The sequence below is a fragment of the Fukomys damarensis genome, unplaced genomic scaffold (genome assembly GCF_012274545.1).
Source record: "Fukomys damarensis isolate Sample0158 unplaced genomic scaffold, DMR_v1.0_HiC HiC_scaffold_28, whole genome shotgun sequence".
NCBI classification, from domain to species: Eukaryota; Metazoa; Chordata; class Mammalia; order Rodentia; family Bathyergidae; genus Fukomys; species Fukomys damarensis.
Genome location: NW_022900940.1, coordinates 38,512,788 through 38,537,753, shown reverse-complemented (window position 1 = coordinate 38,537,753; position 24,966 = coordinate 38,512,788). Strand labels below are relative to the sequence as shown.

Genomic DNA, 24,966 nt, shown 5'->3' with positions numbered 1-24,966 from the left:
AAAAAAAAAAAAAAAAAGAAGAGAAAAGTGGTATTGAATTCAGACACACAGATATAGAAAGGCTTTATCATTAAATAATTCTGCAAACTAAACAAGTCAATTTACCTCTTCAAATTTCTGTGTCCTCAGTGGAAAAATAAAGAGACAGAACCTAGAGGGTCCATCAAGTCTCTTTCAGGTTTACTGCTGTCATATCTGACTGTCCTCAAAGCGGTCCATGCTTTATCAGCCTACCCACATTTACTTGTATGTGTCTTTTAAAATCAAATGATACTGAGTTGTACTCAGTAGGGCCTGGAGGGAAAAGATGCTGCTAACTAAAGACCTTTCCTGAACATGCTAAATGAATGCATGAATAAATGAGTTCATTTCCCTAAATCTCTTTAACTGCTGCATCAGAAGCTGAACTTTTCTAGTTTTGGTTCATCTGACGACAAAGTGCCACTTCATCTGTGTCATTTCTAAGGGAAGGGCAATCTGAAAACCCTTAGGCGAAAAGCAAAATACAGCACATGAAGGAGACTGGTGGGTTCACCACTTCTCAGACACTTTGGTCTATCACGGAAGCCCTAACTTTAGTCAAGAGACAGAAAGCACACACAAGTGACTCTTGAAATATTACTTCCTTAGGACAACATGAACTTCTGACCGATAGGATCAACTGCGTAATGTCATCATGATTTTTCCCCTCAGTTCATCACCAACATTGAGGAAACCAATGCCAGCCAAGAGCGTAAGTCATGCTTTCTTGGTGATTATTTGTCTTCTTGAATTTAATTGGCGTAAGAGCCCTAAACATCACTGTTGTGTCATGATGAATACATACACAGAATTTATATGTTGTTAGCTTTTCTCTTATATTTTCTAGACCAAGGAAGATGCTGCTCAAAAAAGAAAGTTGGGAAATCACAAACATTATCTTAGACAATACTTTTTCAACTGCCAAGTATTTAAGCAGGATACTAGTTATATCTACATTTAGTCACATTGAAAAAATAACTATCTTATCACAAAACATACAAAAAATATACTTAATGTGAAGATAGAAATCAAATTTTAAGCCTAAAGGCAGATGAAATAAAGTCCATTTAGTCTTAATGACATTTCCAAATGACTAGAATGCTAGCATTTAGCCATAGAAATTTAAGCTGAGTAATACCTGCTGGGTGACCCAATGCTGTTCTAAATGAAGTTAAATGCTTTATTACTATTATTTGTCCCTTATACCACATCCTCTCCAAATTAACTGATGTCATGACCAGTGTGAATATCAGTTTTGATAATTCTATTAATTTTAATTGTTCAAGAGTGCTACATACATTCATTATAAGTAGATATTCACATGTAATAACTATAAGGCAGAAAGTAATAGTAATAGTTCTAATGTCATCTAAGCTCACTGTACACACATACATCCACAAGACAGTCATCTGTATAAACTCCCTACAGTGATGCCACATAAAATGTACAGAAAAGAATTGTAAACATGTCAGCTGAGGCAATGCTGAAAGGGCAGCAAAATGTCTGTAACACTACTTAAAACCCATTTTAAGAAATACTATAGCCAAAGTGAGTAGGATAGTCCATACATAAAAATGGAAAACACTCCTGTGGACAAAGGTTTTTCTGCATAAGTATTTTTAGGCAAAAATAGTATTGCTACTACCATATGCTTGTAGCAATACCCCCCAGTGAAAACCAAAAATATTCATATGCCCCAAGGGCAGGGACAAGGGTTGTAAAATAGGCCAGTTGAGAACTGCTGTGCCAGCCTGGCTCCGGACTTCCGATGCAATGTGAGCTCACCTGCATCAAGGAGGTCAGGTCTGAGACGAACAGCTCACTGCAAAGTGCAAGAGCTTCCCTTGACTGCTTCCTCCAGGGACTTAGCCAGAAGGCTCTCAATTCGCAAGCTTATCCCTGACTGGAAACCTACTTAAATGTCTCAAATCATCTTTTGAGATTAAGTCCTTTAACAACCAATAATCAAAGGAAAGTAAAAGTCATCAGAGCAAAGAAACATTGTGAGCTTTAAAATAATCTAATAGTTTAGAATAGTAGATTCTCACAGAAGAAGAAAAATGAATAGAATCGAAAGCTATCACACTTATTATTTCCCTTTTGCTGTATACAGCTATTGTATACACTCTTAAATCCAGACACACTGTTGTATTTTATTAAACTTTTTAAGTAGTAGGGATGGTACCCAGGGTTGTTTGTGCATGTTAGGTAAGTACTCTACCACTGTGCTATATCCCCAGCACTTTTTCTTTTATTTTGACACAGGGTCTTCCAAGTTGCCTGAGCTGGCCTTGAATTTATTATCGTTTTTAGTAGCCAGGATTACAGGCACATGTCACCACACCCAAAAGGTTTCCTATTTTTAAACATATTTTTTATTGGTTTTATTATTTGGTGGCTGCATCTCAGCTTGTTGGGTTGGTATTAAAAATAGCAACTTATATATTAAACTCAGGAAAATTATTCAAACTTTAGTTTAGCTACAACAAAGGCAGGACCATAAGTTTGAAAAATGCCAGAACAGTGTGGCGATTAAGAATAGCTCCATCAATTTCTTGCAAGCTACTCTCTAAAACCATCACCTCTCTTTTTAAAATGGAGATCACAATACCACCTAAATGTCACTGGTTTGCTATGAGAATATATAAGCTAAGGAGGCAAAGCCCTTACAGTAGTATCTGGCATACAGTAAGGGTTCAATCAAAACAGTAGACAATCATTTTATTATAAAAATTATAATATACAGTGGCATAACTGTGAAAGATCATACATAATCATAAATTTCATTCCGTAAAATACTATACCACTAACAATGAAGTAAGTCAGAAGAACTAGAGAAGGAACTATCCATCGTCTTTGTAGAATAAGACAATGTTCTCTACAAATACCCCATTTTGTTTTTAATAAAAAAAGAAAATCAAGAGAGAGTAGTCAAACTCCCTTGCTCTACACTTCACTGCTTTTTACTTTCCCTGGCTAATGGAACTAAAGTCAGAGGTAATAAGTATGGGTGCAGCAACAATCATTTTCTCCTTGAGTTTTATTATTCATGAGATGGTTCCGTCTTTCAGCCTGCACAGAACAAACAGTACTAGAAGCGAGTGATTTTGACATTTCATTGGGGAAATAACTCTCCTCACAGTTAATAATATTCTTGGAGAAGTAGATCTCAAAGTAATTTCTCTGCTCCCAATTTCTCATTCATTGAAAGTTAGCTGAGTTCATTTGTATTGAGGGCCAGCACATGTCAAGAATTTAAGCAGGAAACTGGAGGTATCTCGATGGTCAAGGTTGGGCACTCACAGTCATCTGAGCCCTATGAGAGAAGCCAACACTCACCAAGAGTTTATAGAATTATGCACTGAGCCAAAAAGATACTTCTCTATGAGTATTAGGCTTCTGCTAGGTAGGGAAGTGACACTAGAACTGAGCAGAAGGCTCAAAGGTAAACCTGGGAACTACACTTCCCAGATTCCTTTGGAGGAAGGGTCTGGTTAGATCATGTCAGTGAGAGGCACTTGTGTCAAATATGAAGTTCACTGTCAGGACTTTGGATTTCGACTGATTGTGTAACAGCAAAAGAGAAGAAAGCAGCTGCCAGCCACCCACATTCTAAATTATGAGACGATGGTGGTGTTTGCCTTCTCCCAGTCGTGTTAGAGCTGAACTCATTCTTGATCATCCCCCAATCGGATTCCACAGGCAAGGTATTAGGGCTCTGCACAGTCTGACAATGAATTTCTTTTCGCTTACAGTAGTTACAAGTGGATTCCGCTGTATGCATCTGCCGAGCAGTTCGCTTCTGGTAACATGCCATATGTTACTCTCATCTGCACCTACATACAGGGTTATCCATGTTGTTCTCCCCACCAAACGCTCAGCTTCTTCAGAACTGCAGAATGTCTTATTTCTTTCTGATACTGCAGAATCTAGAACAGTGACTGACTGACATGTAGGAAACACTCAGTAAATGTGAAATGAATACGAGCTTGCATGTGTTCAAAAAATTAGGACAATGGCAATAAGAAGTACAGACGCACAGCTGAATGTTCAAACACTCAGAAAGAGCTCAACTTTACACAAATGTGGAAACCTCTATGATCTGCAACTGTCTTCTTAAGTATTACATCTAAGAAAGTAAATCTCATGATAAAAGCCAGTATGCCAGCACACACCTGTAGTTCCACAGCATCCTTACCCTTGAGCGTACCATGATTCAGAATATTCCAGAGAGGCGAATACTGCTGAAAAGATCAGGTCCATACACCACACTACCAAGAGCAAACTCTACTCACTCTCACCTACCTCCCTTTTCCAACTGCCAGGGAAATCCACAACGTTCAGCAGGCAGCTAGTGAACCGCCTGTCAGAGAGGCCATCATCTGATTTTCTTGCCCCAATAAATAAGGTACATCAGCTCTAGAAATGTGCACTGCTCATGGGACTAAGACATAGATGGAAATGGAGATAAAATTTTTGTCCAATTTTAATAGCTTTTTTAAGTTTTGAGTAGCAAGTTTATGCAATAAGAACCTATGTGCTGCAGAACAGTCTGAATTTTATCTGGTTCAAATAATGCTACCATGTCCTACAATCATGGGCATTATATTCTTTCCAAACATCTAATGTTATCAAGTTTCTATGACATTTCTTAAAAAGCTCAATAGGTATCACTCCATCAGTTGAAGTTTTAATTCAACTTTGAATTCAAATGTAGAAAAAGAATGCTGTGATGATAGCATGAAAACTACTGCTCTTTTGACTTTGGTATCACAGCCAGAAGGGAAAAGTCCACTGAACACTTCTCATGCTTCTGTCCTTTATTGAAAATCTCCATATCTTGGCATTATAAAATATGCAAAAAATATGGCATTAGGATCTAAAATTCACTCTGAAAGATCTCTATCTTATTAGAAAAGGTTGATCAGAGATGTCTTGCCACTTGATTATCTTGTTTATTCAGCTTCATTTCCTCCCTCAAGTGACAAAATATGTGAAGAATCATGTTCATCATGTGGATCTACATGCCTATGGAACACACAAGACTTTGGAAACTCAGGCCTCTGAGGGCAAATCTGACAGATGAAAGGGGCAAGGCTAGCTCTGCTAGGAACAGAGCACATTCATTTCTACTGGCATCAAAACACAAAGTGGGGTGCCAACAAGGTAGCACTGCACCTCTGCCATTTGAAATGCTTATCATTCTTCTGTGCCAGCACACCCTAATGCAAAGTTTATGTTGTTCCAATCCAGACCTGCCCTTAAACAGCCAATTACAGTGAATGCCATCGAAATTCCAAGGAGTCACTAGCCCCAAAGGCAGAATTCCACTGGCCCATTGGCTTCTACCTTATTTCCACATTTTGAATTGGTTCTGGATTGAGGACATTACTTCTTTGGAGACCATTTCTGTTTCGCCCTGAAAGTACCACACAGCTCTTGTCGCTTCACTATGTTACCAGACGTTATATTTCCCCCACAAATGTGTCAGTAATGTGTGGTTAAAAAACCTTGAAGCTGAGCGAACACTCCAAATACACAAGAAACATTTCCAAATCTGTTTTATACATAATTTAAACACTTCAGATCATGGTAATATTGTTAAAAGGGACCAAACTGTACAACTCACTGTCTTTCCCCTAGAACTTCTAAACTGGTTCGCAAACCTTTGAGTCTGCTTGTGAGGGAAAGCTTAAAGATTAGCAAAATATTCTCATCAAAAACATAATCATCTTTCATTAATTCACTGAAAGTTCCTTCTCAAAATCATATTGGAAAAAAAAGATTGTCCTTTATTCCTCAAGAATGAGACTACAGTGGTATCTCAGTTGACAAATTTAATTCTTTCCATGACTCTGGTTGCAAACTGAATTGAATGAGAATTGAATCAAATTCAATGGTTAGGTTCAATGTTGACCTTATAAGGAAATTAGATTCAGTTCTCCTCTAATTCAGTTTGCAACCAGAACTGTGAAAAGAATTAAGTTTGTGAAGGAGGTACCACTGTATTTAGTCTCAGCATCTCCAAAGGAATAATCAGGATGTCTTTCCTCAACACTCTCTCGTGCCTGGTGCCATCACAATAAAAACTGAGGTCAAAAAGAAAAGGAGGCCTAGAATTGCTTTTGCACATTTTCATCTATTCATCTGGTGATGGTCATATGGGCTGTTTCTAAGATTTAGGTATTATAAATTGTGCTGCTATAAACATGGGTAGGCATGTGTCACTATAGGAAGGTGCTTTTAACTCATGTGGGAAGATACCAAAAAGGAGCACAGCTGGATCAAAAGGAACCTCTAGTTTTAGATTTTGAAGGATGTCCATACTGCTTTCCATAGTGGTTGTACCAATTTACATTCCCACCAACAATGGACAATGGCTCCTTTTTCCACACAGCCTTGCCAGCATTTGTTATGGGTTGTAATCTTGATAACAGCCAATCTTTCTGGAGTGAGAGGAAATCTCAGGGTTATCTTAATTTGCATCCCTCAAATGATCAGTGATGTTAAACATTTTTTCATATGCTCATTTGCTATTTGTATTTCTTTATCTGAGAAGTGTCTATTCATTTCAGATACCCATTTTGGGGGTTGGGTCTTTAAATTTGGGGGTCTTTTTTTAAAGATCTTTATATTTTTTAAATGTTAGTCCTTTGTCTAAGGAGTAGCGGGTAAAACTTTTTTCCCATTCTATCAGTCATCTCTTCACTCTCTTGGTGGTTTTTGTGCTGTGCAAAGGCTTTTTAATTTTATGTGATCTCAACTGTTGATTCTTTGTAGTGTTTACTGTGTGATCAGGGTCTTATTCATAAACTCTTCCCCCAAAAGGCATATGTTCAAACTGCATCACCAATGTGATACTAGTAAGAGGTGGGACCTTAGGAAGTGATTAAATCAGGATAGCAGAAGTCTCATAGATGGGATTAGTAACCCTGAAATAGGGGGTAGTACAAAGCACAAAGGCCTTCTTATCTTGCCATCCTGCCTAGTGTGTGAAGACTTAGCATTTGTCCCCTCTGGAGGAAGAAGGGACACAGTGTCTTCACCAGACACTAAGCCTGCCTGCATCTTGCTCTTGAACTTTCTATCTTCTGGAATTGTGAGGAAATAAATTTTTGTGCTTCATAAATTACTAAGCTTCATGTGCTTTGTTATAGCACCAGAAACTGACAGGCAGAAAAAAGGCTTTACCAAAGTTTATGCAACTTTAAAATGTTTCTGAAGTATACTTAGCGACTCAAAAATACATCGACTTCCATGTCTCAGTAACGAAAAAAGAAAGCTAACTCTCTAGACTTTTTATTCTTCCATTTTTTTTTTCCTCTGTGCTGAGGATTATACCCAGAGCCTTGTGCGTGCTGAACACTTGGTCTACTACTGAGCTTCCCAGCCTAATTATTTTAGATTTACTTCTAAATTTATACAATTGCTTCTATTTGTATTTAAGCTTGCAAGTTTAAAAAAATCACCATATTTAGTTTTTAAGTAATTAAATTGAAAAATTTATCACGCCGCACTATAAAATGATACCACTATCAGTATATTGAATACCAGTAAATAAAATGTTTATACTTCCTAATCTAACTTCCTAATAAATAACTTATTTTCCAAATACTCAAAATAGCCCTACAATTATAAAACATGGGTAATACAAATTCATAACTTATGTCAGCTACGCACCTTTTTCTGAAGAACATTGATTTTTCTTTCCTTCACTTCTAACATGTCTTTCATGTCCCGAATTTCTCCAGCCAGTGTACCTTTCTCTTCTGTGAGGTCCTGAAGCTGTTTTGTTTTTTTATTGAGAAAAGATTCCTTCTCTTCCAGTCGCAATCTCAGTGCATCTACCTGAAATCAGGAAAAAGAAAGGCTTTGATTTTACAACGATGTTATTTGTAACCTCGAGAGGTGCTGCTGTAGAACATCTCTCCGGAGTACAGCATGATCAAACCACTGTTCACAGGCACCTTAATGCCACACATTTTAACAGTCTACGACTACTTTAAAGTCCTGCTGGGTGCATGTCTGCACAGTGATGTTTTTTTACAATATAAAGTGTCTATGAAACAAGACTTTGATCCTATGTTAGTTTCCCCACTTTAACATGTAGAGAAATGGTCCTAAATTAGAAAAATACATGTTGCCAAGAAGAAGGTAGTGCTGCTGGAAGAAGAAAATAATATGAAAACAAAATAACCATTCTCCAGTTATGTACATGGAAGACCATTTTCGAAATACTCAGACTAAATCAGAGAAAATGAAAAATCACTGTGGTGGTAGAAAAACGAAACAATACAAGGAACATGAAAACCATTAAATAACCACTTTAAAGTTAATCCTAAATAGCCTTTTTCAGTTACATTTTATTGATCTATAACACTGTATTTGCATTCATGTTTGTAAATGCACACTATTACAGTTTTAAAAACAACTGAACAATTTATGTGAAGAGTTACTGACCTTAATTATTGTCAGTTACCAGGCTATGCGGCTTCCAAGGAGAATATTCTCACCTCAGAAATGATATATAATATATTGCTCACAAGGAATTTACTTTTTTAATTGAATATTTTAAAAATATGACTAGAACCCTTTGTCAAAAACTATTGTGCTGCTGTTTCCATAGGTGCCGCTGCCATCATCTGAATTTGTATGTCATTTCCAAATTCTTATGCAGAAATTTAATTTCCAATGTGATAATACTCAGGAGTGGGGCTGTTAGGAGGTAATAAGGTCATGGGGGCAGAGTCTTCATTGATGGGATCATTTCCCTTACAAAAGAGGCCCAAGGGAGCTCTTTAGACTCTCCCACCAGTGAGGACATAGTGAGAAGGCACCATTTATGAAGCTGAGAGCAAGTCCTCACAGGGCACTGATCTGCTGGCATACTGACCTTGAACTTTTCCACCTCTGGAACTGTAAGAGATAGGTGTCTGGTGTCGAAAGTCATCTCATGTGGACATTTTGTCACAGTAAGTCAAATGGACTAAGAGAACCGCCATGATTTATTTTCTCTGGCTCACTACAGACACCATGATATGCAGTCAGAGATAAAGGTCATAAAGTCAGAGTTAGAACCACGCCTGGTTTCCAAGAGTGACTGCTCCAATGATCCATCCTGGTATCTTTGGGAAGTGAAACATGAAACAATTTGCAATTAGTTCTTTTGATGTGAGACAGTATTTTGCAGATGAGTTAGGCAGAAATATTATAGGCAGTCAGAAAGGGCTGGGTCCTGGAAAGAGTCGGGACAAAGGTGAGACCACAGCTCAGTTGGAAACTGGGCCTCAAGATAAAGATGAGATAACCAGAGCTGTCCACTTCCTCAAAGGACAAATACTGGGCCTAGTGAAGTCCAGACAGACATCAGTCACCCTGATGGGTGACCAGAGACCTCTGGACCCACCGCTCGCTAGGAGAATCTTTGTTTTTCCATCCATGCTTGTTATGTAACTTGTTTCCCACCTGGACCACCGTTACCTAAGGGACTATTCTTATTACCTTACTGGATGATCATGACTGTAGCCCACACTGTACCTATACGGGTTTCACCTTATAAAACTCCCCTATAGAGTATGGTCCCCGGCTACCCTCTGAGGTCCCCTCCTGCCCCTCAAGAGCTTCCCTGTCAATAAATATCTCCCTACTCTTAGCCTACATTGTTCCTAGAATTCATTCTTTGAGTTTTAGAGAACAAACGCTTGATATATCATAAAGCTAACAAGTTGGGAGACATAATATTTTATATCATTGCCTGTATCTGTAAGACTTCAATATATGAATTACAACACAGCAACATTATTTAAGATCATAAGTGAGTTTGCAAAATGATGTGTACAGAACAGTTCATAGCAGCATTATTTATAATGGATCATACTAGACACAACTCAAAAATCCGCCAACAAGTGAATGGGTAAACAAAATTGTGGTACATTTATGTGGAATGTCATCTAGCCATAAAAAGGAATATACTATATATATGTACAACAACATGGATGAATTATCATCAGCAAGTTGAGTGAAGAGAATCCAGGATTTATTACATAATTATTTCTATGAAATTATTTAAAAAAGTAATCTATGGTGATACAAATGAGAGCAACGGTTGCTGGTAGGAGAGCTGAAGGCAAAGGGAATTAGAAAAATTATTTGTTCTCTAAATTGATTGGGTTACACAGTAAATACATTTATCAAAAACTCTGTGAAACATATGCTTTAATTATACTTTATTATAGTTAATAATTACATTTCAATAAAACTCAAAAGTATATGAGTGCACAATGAAGGATTAATAAACAATTTGTAACGGTCTCTTTCATGATCTAGAAGTACCAAAACAACAACAACAACAACAAAACTAAGGTTGGCAACCAAATTTCACTATAACCCTTCTGGGAGAATGAAGGAAGTAGGGGACAATCACTTGGGTAATGCAGTATATGGAATTATGAAAGAATGTAATCCTTGTCCTCCACAGCAGAAAATCAACTGGTAGTAGAGATACAACCTGAAGTAGGGAGGTCAAAATAGACAAGCAAAATGATGTAAAATGAATTGTCCTGGAGAAGAAGAAATAGGACCATGGGAAGTAGACGGTTCCTGAACCTCATAATAATTTCTGTTGAGTATCTTGTTCCTTTTCATATTACAGTCAAATTAAAATTTAGAGGAAAATATGCTTTTAACTAATACAAGAATACTACAATAAGCCAAAGTACACAGATAGGGAAACATGATGAAGACACAAAGTCAAAAAGCAACGTGGAATAAGAAGAAAAAGACTCTTGGGTCTTGGGTCCGGGTCTGCCTCTATCTAGTTGTGAGGATAGGGGACAAAGAGCCCTCACTTCCCCAGCCAGCCCTCAGCCACAGCTTCCCCATCTGTAAAACAAAGAGGTTAGAAGAAACACTGTTAAGTGCCTCGCAATTTATGATGCTGGAGGGAAATACCAGTCTTTGGGAGACTACCTCAGGGAAGGATGGTGATATTAAAGAGTTTACTAGGGTAAAATCTCCTTGTTTACCCTTTCCAAGAAAGGGCACCAAAATTCTATTTCTAAAGGTCAGTGGTGATGGGAAGGTGGGTGAACAGAGAGGTTTCCCAGTTACTGACCCAGAAAAGGTGAAGATGGTGGGGAGGTGAAGGGATAAGGACAGGTGCTGGGAGCCCAGGAGATAAGATGGTCCTGACCTCACTAAAAGGGAAAGCAGATATTCTGTGATTAGAGAGATAAACATCTGTTCCCACCTAATGGCAGGACAGATAAAAGGACTCGGCGGGGGGGATAACTGTATCCTGAGAATCTTTGCTTTTCTAAATGAAAATCCATGTCAGGTGCCCGGAAGCTTAACCATCCCAGATTCTGTAGTATTTATCTTCATATAGTTGTTTTCATTTTCCACTACTTCTGTTTGGTTTTTCATTATATCTGGTAACAAAACATGAATTTTAGTTCTTATATAAAGCATAAGCTTTTGGTGAGTTGCTTAGATATTGGCAGGAAATGCTGAGCACTTTTATAACAGTAGTTAGAAGGGATTGTGACCAATTATGGATATTACCAATTATAGATATTTATATACAGGCTTATTTAGTAGGGTTCTGGGAAGAAATATATCATGATGTTTCCACTAGCCCCATATTCTAGCTGTGACAGCTGAAAGGTCTATACCTGAGCTAAAAGGAAATGCTCACCATTCAAACTATAATACAAATAAACTGAGTGGTGCTAGAGAGAGCTTATCAGAAAGAGATTCTGTAATGAGGAATAATACCCTTACCATTTGTACCACCTCCCTGCCATGTGTGATCAATCAGTACCATGCTATATCTTCCTGAGCCCAGAAGAAATGAAAAGCAACCTACACAGTACGAATATTTCTCCTAGACTGAAACAGAAAGCAAGGAGGGTTGTTACCAACACACTACTTGCAACACCCATACTGAGCACAGCAGGAGGAAATCCGTGCCGGCCAAGGTCTTCTGTTTGGGAGTTTATTTTCCATGTGCTAGAAAACATGTACTTAACTTGAGAGGAATCATGCCCTTCAATCGCCTTCCCTCTATCTTCAGTTTCTCTAAGAATCAAGAAATGAAGCCTTTTGTAAAATACAAAACATTGACCTGAACTGCATCCAATTCTCAACCAACATCAGCCTAGTTTGCAGTAAGCAAGTATTACATCATTCCTAAAGCCAAATTTGAACTTCCAGATGGTACAAAAACCACAAGCAGGCACACAGGCCTTCTGATGCACAGAAATTTATAGACAAGAAAGATCAGACAAGGAAAATATACTGTATTAAAAATTAGCGTATGTCATTCCAAACTGGGTATCAATGAGGCAGATTAAAGTCCCCCTTTCTGATATTATAACTTCACTCAATAGTGAACATAATTTTTTAAAGGATCAAAAAAGCCTTTAAGTTTAGATTATCTTCCAACATCAGGAAGAAACATAAAAGTTAAAATGCTTGGAAATATAGAATACCTTTCTCTGTCTCTTCACTCAACACCAAATAATTTTAAGGACCCTTGACGTTCTCTCTCTTAAACTTTGGCAATTGACTCAATAATAGTATTTGGCAAAGCAAAGAGCACTATCATTTCCCAAAAAAAGAGAATTAGAACTGTATGATACAATCAGTGCATAAAGATATGGAAGGTGGAATTCCAAATTTTTATATATGATTTAACCACAAGGGAACTAGTCAGCAATGTTATAACTAGGACAATCTTTCCATTTTAGGAGAATTACGTGTTTCCTTTTGATCAAGTGTGTGTATGTGTGTTTGTAATGTGCATGTGTAAAGACAATATAACATGAAATTTTAACCTTTTATCTAGTAGCATAAACCATTTGTTATATCACTTCAGTTCCAGGTAATAACTTGAAAGAAAAGTACTATAGCAATGAAACTGTAAAACTTTCCAAAATCAGAGTTAAGCATTATTAATCTTCAAGTCAGTACCCAGTAATTATAACCAGTTCCAATGCTGAAGTATACACAATGTTGAAGTTATACACAAAAGTCTCCCAACCTTACTATTTTTTAGGGGCCTTCAGAAATGGTTTCAATGTTGTGACAAAACACTAAGTGCTACTTGATGTGCCATAAATAATTTTCAAATATCAAATGGTTTGTTTCAATTTTAAAATGACTACTACAACAACGCTTGAGAGAAAAACACTTGAGGGAGAAAAAGAGGCCACTTGAAAATGTTCACAGATTAAATGCTGCTTACTTAACAACACTTTCAGAATTAAATAAACATGCAATCACAAAGAACAACTTTAAAAGAAAATGAAAGTAGAACACTCACTCATAAAAGCTCTCAATACAGCTTTATTTCACCATCAAAGTTTCATTTGTTTGTTTTTCTTAATAGTAGACTTGGGTTAAGAATATGTTTGAATTTGATTCTTGCAATCATTCCAATGAGGAGACAGCTTTAAAGTTCAATGTATGCATAACACACACGGCCTCTAAAGAGACAAACACTAAAAATAACCTAAGACTCCAAAGTTGCCGTGTTAGTAACCACCAGATCTTACTCATATCCAATTCCTTTCCTTTGTCAATGGGGAAAAGATCATGAGTCCCAGCCCCCTTTCAGGAACATAAAAGCCTGATGTCACTCATAAAATCTAAACAGAAGTGAGATACAACACTTCCTGTGCCACCCCATCCTCTTCCCTTGCTCAGAGATCTCGGAGTCCACATTTTACAGATGGGAGAACTATAAGATGTCAGACTGCTAAGTCTGGATCCTCAAGTAACCTCTAAAGGGAGATCTTCCCCCAAAACCCCCAGTACCCAACATGAGTTTGGTTTACAGTAGGATGTGTTAAACTACTCCACAATTATTATAATAATTTCTCCTGGTTTTGCTAAAAAGTGGGAACCTTAAAGCTAGAAAGGTCTGTTTATCTTAGAGATTACTGTAACCTAGAAGAAACAAGCTATTATATTCCTACCACTTTTCCAATACAAATGTACCTTCCCGTCCCCTTTAACCCCAAATTCAAAGAAGGGGAAAAATGACAAGAGCCAAGGAAAGAGTTAACGTGAAAAATCAGTAAGGTCCTGGGGAATGAGCACAGGGGATAAAGAGCAAGGCCTTGGAAACAGAGAGAAAGAGACTGAAGAAGCAGCCCATTGGCTTCCATTCAGTTTGAATAGACAAGGGGTTCTTGGGTGAACAAATGTTTTCAAACATCCTCTGCACTGCAAATGTATGTTCAACCAATTCATGGCGAAAGACTCACCTACAGACGTTACAAACGTCAGGAACGTAACTAAAGTGCTATATGAGGATAACAGTATTTCTTGCATTCAGTTATTCTGAGGATTAAGTAACATATATTAGATACTTAGCACAGTACCTGGCACCTAGAAACACTCAATAAATTTTTGCTATTGTTATTATATTATTCTACTTTCCACAGCCTCTAATCCAGTGATTTATATACTATAAGATTGCAATAAAGCAGCATTCCTATAGTATATAAAAGGTGGCTGATCAACAGCCCTCAAGCACAATAGAGAATCAATAACTAAGGTCTTGTGCTCAAATATGTACTAGATTGTTATACTGCCTGATATTTATCTTAAAATATTTCATTCAGCGCACACTTTGTGATAAGTGTGCAGTATACGTGGGTGGGTAGGTCAATGGGTATATTTTCCAACTGGGAATAAATTCTCTAGGAAAGTTAATTAGCTTATGAAAGACTTTAATTAAAAGCATTATAGAGTTAGCTACCAAAGACATCTAAATATTCTTTGCATTGATGAACTCTGAAAAGTGCTCAATTAACATAATTGGCATAAGGAGGGACTTTTTTCTATTGGTAAAGTGAGTGGTGTTAGAGGTGTGTGGTTTGGCTAGACAGATCTGCTGCATAGGCATGCCCACATGAACAAGCTTTAAGAACATACATCCAAAATAAATATGATAGCATCCACATCTGTAGCTTTAAATTTTCTAATAGCCCCATTCATAAAGTAAAAAGACACCAGGCAGGCATAGTGGTGCATGCCTGCAATCCCAGTACTCTGGAGGCTGAAGCAGGAGGATCATTGCAAGTTTGAGGCCAGCCTGAGCTACATAGTCAGTTCAAGGCCAGCCTGGCCTACATATCAAGATCCTGTCTCAATAAAAATAAACTAAAAAAAAAAACTAAAAAAAAAAGTGAGATTAATTTAGTAATATATTTCAATTAACTCACTGTATCTAGAATTATTTAACATATAATTACTTAACATGTAACCAATATGAAATATACTAGTGAATATCTTACATTCCTTTCAGTTCAGATTATCTTCAAAATCTAGCACTTATTTTATATTTTCATACATCTCTGTTGGGACCAGCCACATTTTAGGAGCTCAATAGCCATGCATGTTATCTTATGACTAACATATGGTCAGCACAGGCTTATGACTCTAATAAACAAAAGTTTTAGCACTTGGAACAGTCCTAGACTTAAGATCTCCATCTCCCTTATATTTAGATGCCCAGCAGCAAACACAAAGTTGTCTGAACCCTGCCCCAAGAAATACCATCGCATTGACTTAGGATAAAGCTGTCAGGACCTCAAAGGGATAGAGAGCTGACTTGAAAGAGTACTCAGAGAGGCTGTATCCCTGAAAGGCACCACCTGGAGACCAGCTCACATGAGGCAAGAGAACCATAGCCTTTCTCCATCTAACCATCAGAGGCTGCTGGACTCTACCACAGAGAGCTGAGTAACTGTCACTGACCTAACTGAGGGGATGATGCACTTAGCATGAGTCTTTCTGGAGTCTTATTGAAAGAATTCAGAGCGATCGTTGTTTAAAAAAAAAGTTCACACCAATCTCTAATCGTATATAAAGTCACTTTTTAACCATCAAAAAATGGCTGTGTTGATGGGACTGTTCATCTCTTACCCTATGCTCAGTTATGCCTTTAACCCTAACTTCTGAAGCTCTTTTGATATCTGCAGTGCCCTTTTTATGTCCAGTAACTAGAATCATTCATTCTTTCAACAAATATGAAATTATTTTGTACCAGGCATAATTCTGAGTGTCAGAAATTCAGACTTCTTAACAAGATAGTCTCTGCCTTATTGAAGTATATGTGTGTGAACTTAGGAGTGGGAACAGCGTGATACGTAAATTGTTCATATATTTAATAAAAATAAGTTTTACATAAGAGTAATACAAATATGAAATCTACGAACTAAGCTTTGAAATATTAAACTCAAATTGGAATTATTAGGTCTACGGAAAATATTCAAGATGAACACATAATATACCCTGTTGAACCAGAAATCAATCAAGACACTAAAGACCAGTAGAGTTTTGCGATTAGTCAAGAACGGGCAACTGGATGCACATTTTCTCAAAAATCCCCTCAGGTGTTCTCTGGAAAATAGACACCAGGAGACAGAAATGGAGCCTGCAGGCAGGTAGCAAGCTGCTGCAGCGACCAGAGGGAGGCAGACAGAGTCCGCCCCATCCAGAATGAAAGCGGGGGAGAGAAAGAGTAGCAGTGCGAGATAGATTTTGAGATGCAGTCAGGAGACAGCTGGCAGATCTGAGTGTTTGTGCCTGTGGAGTGAAAGGAAGGAAGAAATCAAAGATATTCCCGAGTTACTGACTGGAACAGCTCAGGAGACCCCAGAAGCATTGCCTGTGCTAAGCAAGAGGAAAATATGGCTTGAGAAAAGAAAATCAGGAGTTCAGTACTAGACAGCTCCAGTTTAAGGTAGCTGTGAAATACCCAAAGGCAAAGGGCTGTATGGCTCCCGAGCTGTTGATATTACAGAGCCGAGACTAGGGCCTAACCTAGGCTTGGAGGAGCAGTGCTGGAATTATACTAGTATTTCGCCATAAGACTGACTAGGATGCCTTCGGCACATTTACAGAAACACTCCCAGTTAGATATACCTGTCTGAGATCAAATTCACAATGATGTGGAAGGAGAGGACATTTTACAGTTGAAAAGCCCCTTTCCTAAAAGAGACCCAGGAATTCAGTTTTTTGTTACAAAGTTTCTCTCATTCTCTGTCATGTGTATCAAGAGATCTGGTCACTTCAGCTGAGCCTTCAGCCCTTCAAAGGCAGCCAGTGAATGTCACTGAGGTATTTACCCTCCTGGTAATGACTGCACTCTGTGGAGTTCTACTACATGGGCAAAAAAGGACGATATAATTCCACCTGTGCATGCTGGCTTCCGGCTAGCAATCAAAGGCTTATATACTAAGCAAGGAAAAAAACCCACATTACACTTAAAAATACTTGGATAGCACAAGGAGAAGGAATAATGGCTAAATTATAGGGTGCTTCATAATTTCTACTATACCTTTAATACTATGTCTGCTCTCTTATATACTTTCAATTCGAAAAATAGAATTCGGGGATATTTAGTACTATTTAAGCAGATGCTATTCTTTTAAAACTTAAGTTTTAAAAATTATTGTCAAAAATTATACCCAAGTCCCACATGCCTCCTACTTGAAGACAAGATTGGTTTAAGTGTATCTGCATCACCTACATGGAAGAATTCATATCATATGTGGGTTAATAATACAGCCAACTTTATGAAGCCTGCTTTCATACTTAAGTTTCTGGCTACTTCTTACACAAAATTAGGTGGTTTTGAGTGACTAGTCCAAAGTTCAATATTTAATGTTCAGTTCAGCTCCAGCAAATTTCTGAAAACACATGGGAACTGTAACTCATGTGTTAATACTTAAAGTTTTTGTTAATAAAACTTCCAACACTAACCTTACCTCAGTGAACTTAGCTCACTAGTTTTTATGTTCACTATAAAATTATAGCTGTCATAATATTTTTGAATTACCATAAAAGGAAGTAAAGCTCTTCCAAAGTCAATGTTATTTTGCAACATGATGATTGTTGTAAATATAAAATACTTAAAATCAATTTGCAAAGCTATCAATCTTAGTACCTTCTAAGATCTAAAAGGTCCATCTTCACAACATTAATAAGAAAAATAAGCATAAGAAAATAGCATGTATCGTTCATATTGCACTTTCCCTTCAAGTAAGAAAGTTACATTTTAAACATGAAATTGTAATTTCACATTAGATTTTTAAATATTGATCCAATTTAAATGTTACCAAACTATCATTTAAGCCCAAATAATTTAAATAACTGATATTTTAGTATTAAGATTAAATAATAGTTTTATAATCTAAAGGTCAGTGGTTTTCAATAAATCCAAATAATTAACATCCATGATGGTACTTCTGAAATATCTGTAAACAACTAATAAATTAGGGACTAATGTCACCTGATTAAGCACATATTTTGGAGTTGTAATGCCCAAATACTCTTAGAGAATGAGATCCTGTGTTGAAGGATTTATGAGTTTACTGTAAGAGTTATTTAAATATTTTTTCCCTTCTTCATATTGTCTTTTTCTTAAAGAAATATATATATATTTTTTTTGGGGGGGATACCAGGGACTATTATTTGATATCGGGGATTGAACTCCAGTCCGTGCACTTGCTAGGCAGGTGGCAGATCCACTGACCTAAATCCCCAACCCTAAAGATAACTTTATTTTTTTAAAATTGAATTTATTGGTACATTCTAGGTAGACAGTACAGTTACATTCATTACTGGGATCTTGTACCTTTACATGCCAGGTCTTGGTTCTCATTTTTTCCCCTTGTCCCCACCCTCCCTCCACCTCCTCCTCCCCTCCCCCACTTCAAACATTTTAATTCCACTTTTATATTTCCTCATATTTTTTTCCTTTTCCCTTATTCCCCTTTTCCTATCTTTCTCACAGTCCCTACACCTTTGGTCCTTTTCTTCCTATTTGCTAATTGTCCCGTTAGGATCTTGAGTACTATTTTAGTTTTTCACACTAGAGAAACTATTCGGTATTTGCATATGTGTGACTTATTTATTTCACTTAGGAGTATATCCATAAAATGTACCCATTTACCTATGAATGAATCTACTTTTCGCATTCTTTATGGCTGAGTAGTATTCCATTTTATAGAAAAACCACATCTTCTTTATCCAGTTTCCAACTGATGGGCAGATGCGCTGTTTCCAAGTTTAAGCTATTACAAACGGTGCCACTATAAACATGGGTGTGCATATATCACTGTGGTATGATTCTTTTAAATCTTTTGGAAAGATACACAGCAGAGGGATGGCTGGGTTAAATGGAACCTCTAGACCGAGCTTTTTGAGGTATCTCCATATTGATTTCCACAGTGGTTGCACCAGTCTGCACTCCCACCAACAATGGAGAAGGGTTCCTTTCTCCCCACAACTGCGCCAACATTTGTTATTGTGTGATTTCTTGATAGCAGCCATTCTTTGTGGGGTGAGGTGGAATCTCAGTGTTGTTTTCATCTGCATCTCTTGAATGAACAGTGATGTGGGACATTTTCTCATATATTTACTTGCTGCTTTTACTTCTTTGTCTGAGAAATGTCTGTTCATTTCAGGTGCCCATTTTAGAGCTGGGCCTTTATATTTGGGGGGGCTGGTTGTTTTGATTTCTTTATATATTTTAGATAATAGTTCTTTGTCTGAGGAGCAGTTGGTAAAAAGTGTTTCCCACATTGTAGGCTGTCTCTTAGTTCTGTTGATGGTTTCTTTTGCAGTGCAGAAGCTTTTTAATAAGATGAGATCCCAGTTGTTGATTCTTTATGCTAGTTCCCGTGCTACTCAGGATTTGTTCATAAAGTCTTTTCCTATGCCAATGTCTTCCAGAGTTCTGCCTAACTCATCTTCCAGCAAGTTTAGTGTTTTTGTTTTTATATTTAGATCTTTAATCTACTTGGATTTTAATTTAGTGCATGGTGACAAATAAGGGTCTAGTTTTAATCTTTTGCAGGTTAATTTTTTATTTTAATTTTTAATCTCAAAATTTAAAAATAAACCTATTCTACATCATATAAATAATTTCTTGTAATTAAGCAGTACTGTTTCAATTCATACTGTCCTCTATTTATAATGGTTCAAGGCAAATAATTTTTTACTATATAATGTTATAGAAATGATATGCATTCAGTAATTCCTATGAACTTTGAATTTTGATCTTTTCCTGGACTAGCAATATGTGATACAATATTCTCTCATAATGCTGGCTAGTCAGCCACGTGATCTACCACAAGGGGAAACACCAAACACTTTACAGTATATTGTGTTGCTAAGCTCTGATGTTGGGTAGGTGAGGTGTATTAAATGCATTTCCCACTATTTTTACTTTATAATGGGCTTATCAGAATGTAACCCCATCATAAACTGAGGAACAGATCTACAGTCCTTTGTATTTGCATATAAGAATGTGTTAGGGTGGAAGGGAAACACCACAGAAGGGCTTCTTTTTTTTTTTTTACATTTTTTTTCTTTTTATTGAGTTTATTGGTACAATCTAGGTATACTGTACAGTTACATTCATTATTGGGATCCTGTACGTTTACATGACAGGTCTTGATTCTCATTTTTTCCCCTTGTCCCTGCCCTCCCTTCACCCCCTCCTCCCTTCCCCATTTACAAACACTTTTTTTCCATTTTTTCATTTTCTCATATTTTTTCCTCTCCCTTATTACCTTTCCCCCACCCTTCCCACTCTCCCTACCTTTAGCCCTTTACTTCCTATTTCACATTATTAATTATCTCATTTGGATCCTGTGTACTATTATAGTTCTTCACACCAGAGAAACTATTCGGGATTTCGGTTAAAGAAATCTCTGTATGAACATTGAAAATAGGGAATCCTAAAATAAAACTAAAAAGGAAAGTAAAAGAGAAAAGGCAATGATATAAATTTAAAATAATCCTTAATTCTGAAAAGATGAAAATGGTCCTTGAACATATTTAAGTTTCTTCATGCTCTTGTAGTCTCATATTCTTTTTTTTTCAATATTTAGAGAATACTTTATTAGTTTCTGTAATCAAACCCACGTAGATATGACCTTACATATTTAATACAGTGCATTACCCCTGTAGAAATGGAAAAAAATTAACATTTCTAGATCAATATGGCTGTTAATTTCTGTACAATGCCAACTCAACACAGTAAATTGGGATAACTTTTTCCAAAGTTGACAGCACAGTTAAAGTTTCCAAAAATTCAAATTATATATATATATATATAAAAGTACAATAATAGCAGTATGTTATGCATCAATAGCAGCAACAGCTTTTCCAGGTTCTACAGTCAGCTGAACAAAATTATAGACATTCAGCACACTCCATTAAAAAAACAAAAACAAAAACACTAACAAAAGAATAATACCCAGAAAACAGCGAAGTTCTGTTGCTGTTGTGGTCCTTATTTCTTTGATATGTTCTCTCCAGGTCTTGGCCACAGGATATCATGGTGACCAGGCAAACGAGGCAGCGTGATAATCGGTAAGAAAACTAAGATCCTCCATGCAGTGCACCACGCTGCAGACCTCTAGACCAGTATCTGAGCCATAGCAATTGGTACATTCAAGTCAAGTACAAATTTGTGGCTAGAAAACATCATCTTCTTATTTAATTAATATCATTAATTTAAATTGCATTAACACTGTATTTTCATTTAGTGTGTGATTTTTATTTGATGTCATCAATTTGTTAAACCTGTACACATTTGTCTTACCTTTCTTTGTATCTCTGTCTGTAATTATTAAATTAACATAAGTAATAACTATTGTATAATGCAATACTGGGTATCTATGAGGTTCTCCTCACAGGGCTAATGTGAAAAAGTTGTAATTTAAAGTCCCATCTTTTGATTCAGCACCCACTCTACCTGCCCTAGTTCAGGTTCATTTCTGGCTCTACTACCTTCTACTAGCAATGGCAAAGTTGCTTGTTTGCCAGGGACTCAACTATTTTCTCAAAAAGTCAACAAAATTTTGCTTGATAGTCTCAAACATTACCTATCCTAAACTCCAGCCTAGTAACAAGAGGTTAGTGATCCAGATATTCAATACATTGTAAAGTTTTGGTAATTACAATACTTTACTAGTGATACAGGAAGAAAAAGACAAGAAGTAAGTCCATGAACAAAAACAAAGTCTAAAACAGATTCATAAGCATATGAAAATTTAGTGTATAACTAAGGTAACATATAGATTCAGTAGAGAAACGTGAATATTTCTATAAATAATTGCTTAAACTGACCATCCAATTAAAAAATAATAAAATTAAGTCTTAAAATCCTTATGGTAAAAATAAATTCCTAAAAGAACTCAGAATTAGATGCAAAAAATTATTCCATAAAACTGCTAACAGAAATATAGAAGCCAGCCAGGCATGGTGGCGCACGCCTGTAATCCCAGCACTCGGGATGCTGAGGCAGGAGGATCGCTGTGAGTTCGAGACCAGCCTGGGCTACATAGTGAGTTCCAGGTCAGTCTCAACTACATAGTGAGACCCTGTCTCAAAAAAAGAAATATAGAAGCCTTTCTTTATATTTTCAGGGTACAAGAGAGTCTGTAAACAATGAAAAAGCCTTACTATCATAAAGCAAAAGCAAATAAGATTAAACATAAATTTTAAATACTTGCATGAAAAAGAGAAGCAGCAAATTGCAGAAATTTTTGTGAAAGCCAAATGTAAAATGCAATGTCTGTTCCAGTACACATACATATTTGTAATTAGTAATAATAAGAAGAAATATTTGCATTTATGTGCGTGCGTGTGTGTACATATATACATACTACTTCTGGAAATGCACATAAGCAAATAAATAGTTTATTAAATGCGTACTTTACGTTCAGTTATACAACTGATAAAGACAAGAATTGTATCAACACATTCGTCAATTTTCTTTGTAATGAAGGAATGCCACCCACACACCGGGGTGGGGAACTCCGAGTAAGATAAATCCAGCCAGCACCTGAGCTCCAGGAAATCGGTCGTCTATATACATTTCCTATTTCCCCTTCTTCAGGAAGAAAGGCTGCAAATGGAGGGGACGCCAAGGGTGTCGTCTGCCCAGGAAGGGTTATGTATGATGGGTTATACGGCTACTATGGCTCTATCTAGTGTATTGATTTACCTTTGAAAAGCAAGAAAGGGAAATGCCTATGAGTAGGTCCTCTAAGACTAGTCTCAAATTCAGACCCTAACCTTCCACTTATTCACCACACTCCAAAGAAACACCAAGTCTCTCTAATCTCCACTTCCTCATCCATAAAATAAGGATAATAGCATAGATAACGCAGGATTTATTAAATAAGATTTACAAGGACACAATGTAGAAAAACACTAATTAGAAACAGACAATGAACCTGGCTGCTGTTTAACAACCCATAGTAACGTGATTTATGATTACCATGGTACATTACATATCTCATTATCCACACATGGTTATTAAAATTGATCACCACAGTATTAGATAATATTTTAGCAGGGATCGTAAAAGCGAATCACACTGACAACGACAATGATAATATTAGCTGACACTTATGAAGGAGTTTCATGAGGTCCATCAGCATTCTGAAACAGACAGTTATTGCTCTCCATTAGGTAAAGCTCAGCATTGCAGCTTCCACGCGGCCAGGCTGAGACTCCAGCACCTGTCTGTCACTCTCCGAAGGGCCCACTAGCAACATCACACTCACGAGGAGGAGAGCAGAAGATACTTGAGCAGCAGGAACAACAACCTCAGGAATGAGAGGGAACGTGGCATGAAGCAGGAACATGAGGAGGGTGCTACGGTCATGTTACGTGTGCTACACTTTCAAATACCTAGAGGGCGGGGAGACACATACAGACCAAGGAAGTGCTATGTACACGTGAAACAGCAAAGCTCTGAGGGGGCTCTCGGCTGTGATCTAGAGCTGTGAGATAGGAAGGAAGGAGGAAGGAGGGAGGAAGGGAGGGAGGGAGAGAGAGTAGGAGGAAGGCAGGCAGGCAGGAGGACAGTGCTTTTATATGTGCATGCATTCTGCATACTCACGCACATATGCGCACTAGTGTTTGCTTCCCTGTCTAGACAGACTGAGCAGCAAAGAGGAGCTCTACGCAGGATCCATTCTACAGAGATCCAAACAAAATCCCATCGATCAAAAAGCCTACAAAAGATAATTTCCCTTTGTTTTTTTTGTGTATCTGTGGTTTTTGTTTTGTTTTGTTTTTTTGTTATTGTTGTTGTTTGTTTGTTTGTTTGGTACCAGGAATCAAACTGAGGACTTTGCACTTGCAAAGCAGGCGGTGGAACCACTGAGCTAAACCCGCGGCCCACGTGTATGTATTTCTGTGTGTGTGCAGGTGGGTACATGAGATCCGATACAGGGCACTCTACTACTAAGCTAGATTCCCAATTTTGAACATTTTTTTATTTTGATTTAATTTTTAAACAATTTATATTAGTACATGTTTGTAGCCTATAATGATTACACTCATTGTGGAGAGTTGGTACATGTGCATAACATGTCTTAGTTCTTTTTCTTTCCAAATGTCATTACATTGCTCAGGCTGGGACTGAATGTACAATCTGTTTGCCTCAGCCTCTCCAGTGCTAGAATTATAAGCCTGTTCCTCTACAGTATTCTTACATGCTACTGTGTTTCAACTTCAGCCAGATACTGTGTACTAAAATAGTTTTCACAGGTTGGCTCTTTAAAATAATGAAAACATTTCTCTTTCCCTCAGATTTTCAGAATTTTATTTTAATACACAGAAATAGTTGAAGGAAAGGCTGGTTCACAACTATGGGTTGATAGTAACATGCAAGCAAAGTGCTGAATTTAGAACCACACTCACACTTAAGCCAAGTTGGAATTTCACATCACTGATTTGTAGGAAAAGCATACGTGACTCTGAAATGGGCAGTAACACCAAGCCCTCTGCAAATTTACCTTGGCCAGATCAAGCGATTGTTTCTCTGTTGGGACTTGTTACAGCCTCTTCCAACTTGAAAGCAGGGAGGAGGAAGAGGAGGCAGAGGAGGGGGGGAGGGGG

At 37.3% G+C, this 24,966-nt stretch overlaps 1 protein-coding gene across 19 annotated transcripts in view; it reads right to left on the bottom strand.

The window, feature by feature from the left end:
• Erc2 (ELKS/RAB6-interacting/CAST family member 2) overlaps positions 1-24,966 on the bottom strand; it is a 932,060-nt gene that overhangs the window by 514,392 nt on the left and 392,702 nt on the right. For all 19 annotated transcript variants that reach the window (XR_004514630.1, XR_004514631.1, XM_033756865.1 and 16 more), the window contains one exon: positions 7,702-7,869. Coding sequence is in view for 17 of the 19 variants with exons in the window: in XM_033756865.1 (XP_033612756.1) it covers positions 7,702-7,869 (168 nt within the window). In the remaining 2 variants the exon portion in view is untranslated. The remainder of the gene's footprint in view (positions 1-7,701; positions 7,870-24,966) is intronic.